This window comes from Lissotriton helveticus, chromosome 12 (assembly GCF_964261635.1).
Source record: "Lissotriton helveticus chromosome 12, aLisHel1.1, whole genome shotgun sequence".
Taxonomy (NCBI): domain Eukaryota; kingdom Metazoa; phylum Chordata; class Amphibia; order Caudata; family Salamandridae; genus Lissotriton; species Lissotriton helveticus.
In genome coordinates, this window is record NC_136073.1 from 913,004,383 (window position 1) to 913,007,490 (window position 3,108).

Here is a 3,108-nt window from a genome sequence, read left to right on the forward strand (position 1 = left end):
TCAGAGGTGTCCTTTTTCTGGCAATGATCTTACCTGTTCAAACAACCCTTTGCCTTCCTCATTGATGAGTTTGTTGATCTGAAAGAGACAGGCATCCTAAACTGGGAGGAAGACTGAGAGGGAAAATAGCGGCATAGGGACCCAAGGGGTTACAAATGGGGAGAGTCAACAATGTACAGATCATATCCTAAGCCACATCTAAATATGAGAACCCACATCCAGGGGGGGCCCAACCATCCATGTACACACAAACTGCCCACACCTCCGGCACGCAGGGAATTGTCAGATACTTGGTCATGATGGACTAACAGATTTGCAAGGAGGGCCCAGTTGACTACTTCATGTTACTGGGTTGCAGGTAAAGAGGCTTGTACGCCTCAGATATAAATCAGCTGCCTCCAAGAGTCAGCAGCCGTAGGGCCTGTGCATGTGGAGCAGCTGAAGAAGTGACAGTAATCTCTAGTGCAAGAAAACACATTGTGATTGGTTGACAAAACCTTTAGCACATGTAAACTAACTTACACGTGGAAAGGGCAGAATTTACAGCTGCAAGAGTTCACAGTTGTACATCTTTTACTCATGTACATAATCTCCACACATTTATGTAATATGTTGCATAAATACATCCCACTTAAACCTGGTGGAGTGGGTGTTTTAAGGGGTTTCTGTACAAGAAAAATTAGTTCCAAGTATGGAAAAAAGAACATAACATTTTTTTCATGCAAGTAACAGCCTTTCAGCATGTGTAATTGTGTTCCTGCATCAATTATGCCAATTTGTTTGTAGCCAGAAATTTACAAAATGTTTCCTAAGCAACTCCTTGAAAGCTAGAACTGGCAGAGCTTTCTTCTAACCTGAAAATGTTCTGTGAACTTGAGAGCATTGTAAATGTTCACCCATGCCTGGCTATTGACCTGGAGATGTATGGCTTTGGACCTTATGCCAAATTTGAGCACTGCATTTTTTCCAAATAGTAAAATCAGGACAATGGAGTTATAGGGTTACTGAGTTGGGGAGGTCCAAGTCCACACATGGTTGGATTTCCAATGGAGCCTAATGGTATTTTAAAGTGAATAATTATTCTACATCACCTCTCTCCCCACCATCACAATTCTCAAGTTGCACACTTGAGGTGGAGTAAAGGCTATATGGGATACCCTTACAGAACAGATATTCGTTTATTACAATCCATATAAGCTACAAAACATGTTATTTTTTTATTTTTACAATTTTAGACCCCTCTTTGAAATGTTGTATATCTTGCTTTGATCAATCCATTCCACAAAGGAGCATGGTCCCACTATGCCACATTTGTTGAGTCTACCAGTCAGGTTTCCAACATTTCTTCTCTCTCTCTTACTAATAATCTTTGCAGTTTCACCAGTGAAGTCAGGATTGATTCTAAGAGTATAAAAATACACAATAACCGTGGACCCCTTCGGGAAGAGAACAAATTATTTTCAATATCTTTGCACTGGTGGTGCTTTTTAGATCTTCTGGAAGAAGAACAATATTTTGTTTAAGCTTTTGCCTATGGAATCAAACAGCAACGTATGACAATCGACATATGTGAGCGATGGATAAAGTGGAAGCTGTCTGTGATGTGTCCTCAATATATAGAAATTACTAATATTCCTATTTCCTGACTCTTGGCAGTGGTGGCTTAATCCTGCAAATCCCTAAGACTTCTCCAGGACTGCCTGATCCCATTGTGGATGACTTGTCTGTCTCATATTCATAGGTTCCACAACTTGCATAGATCCATCCATTTTGCACAGAAGTATGGTCTGATTATGCCATCCTTGTTGAGTATACCCTTGAGGCTCACAATATTTCTTCTTTTTCTGTGACCAATGATGATTTAACAGTGTAGCCAGGCTTGATTCTCAGAGTACAGAATTGCACCATCACTTTGGCAGTGGTAGCTTCCTCCTGTAACGCCTTCTCCAGGACTCCCTGATTTCCTTATTTCTTAGTGTGTAGATGATTGGATTGATCACTGGTGTGGCCACAGAGTAGAGAAGGGACAAGGCTTTGTTCAGGTTGAACGTGTGGCCTGTGGTTGGAACCACATACATTACAATCAATACACTAAAGTATGTGATGACCACGGTGAGGTGGGAGCTGCAGGTGGAGAACGCTCTGTGTCTGCCCGTGGCTGAGGGTATTCGCAGTAGAGCTAAGATGATGTAAACATAAGAAAGAATTATTAGTAAGAAGGGGATCAAAAGAACGACAAAGGAGAGAGCAAAGACCTCCATTTGCAGCCAGGATGTGTCTGAGCAAGCAGCTTTCAGAAGCGGCGCTAAATCACAGAAGAAATGATCAATTTCACTGTGATCTGGAAATTGGATCCTGCAAAGTAAAAGGCTTGTGAAGGAAGCTATCACAAAGCCAGCCACCCAAGAGCAGGCAGCCAGCTGAATGCAGAGCCTGATGTCCATCAGTGTAGAGTAGTGCAGGGGAAGGCATATGGCTACATATCTATCATAAGCCATCTGAGTAAGAAGGAAGCACTCGGTGGTCACAAGGGAACCAAAGAAATACAGCTGTGTGATGCAACTTGCAAGAGAAATACGACTGCCCCCCATTATCAGGCTGTCCAGCAGGGTGGGAATGGTGGCGGTGACATACCAGACTTCCAAGAATGAAAGATTGCCCAGAAAGAAGTACATGGGGGAGTTAAGGCAGCGGTCAGTGCACACTGTGACCACAATTAGGATATTCCCAATAATCGTTAACACGTAAATAGTCAAGAAGTTCTCAAAGAGAAACAACTTTAGTGTTGGAAGATCCTGGAAACCCAGTAGGAGAACCTCACTGATACCACTTATATTTCCCGAACACGATCTGCTCGCCATTTCTACAATTAGATGTAAAGGTAAAAGAAGGACAATTAATTGTGGTGATCGCCCAAAAGATAATAATTCATTAATGTTGCCAAACAAACTGGTTCCACCTGCAATAAATAAATAAACAATAAGTTAAGTTTGTTTTATTCATTTACAATAAATTACCAACACATAAAGATTGCTCAATGTGCATAGATTTGCTTTATATGTTTGAACATTAATTGATTGAAACATTTACCTACAAATGCTATGAAGT

The 3,108-nt window shown here is 41.3% G+C and overlaps 1 protein-coding gene across 1 annotated transcript; it reads right to left on the minus strand.

The window, feature by feature from the left end:
- Positions 1 to 1,907: 1,907 nt before the first annotated feature.
- LOC144798217 (olfactory receptor 6B9-like) lies at positions 1,908 to 2,861 on the minus strand. Its single transcript, XM_078668965.1, has one exon. The coding sequence runs from the start codon at positions 2,859 to 2,861 to the stop codon at positions 1,908 to 1,910; it is 954 nt and encodes a 317-aa protein (XP_078525091.1).
- Between the last annotated feature and the right edge of the window lie 247 nt (positions 2,862 to 3,108).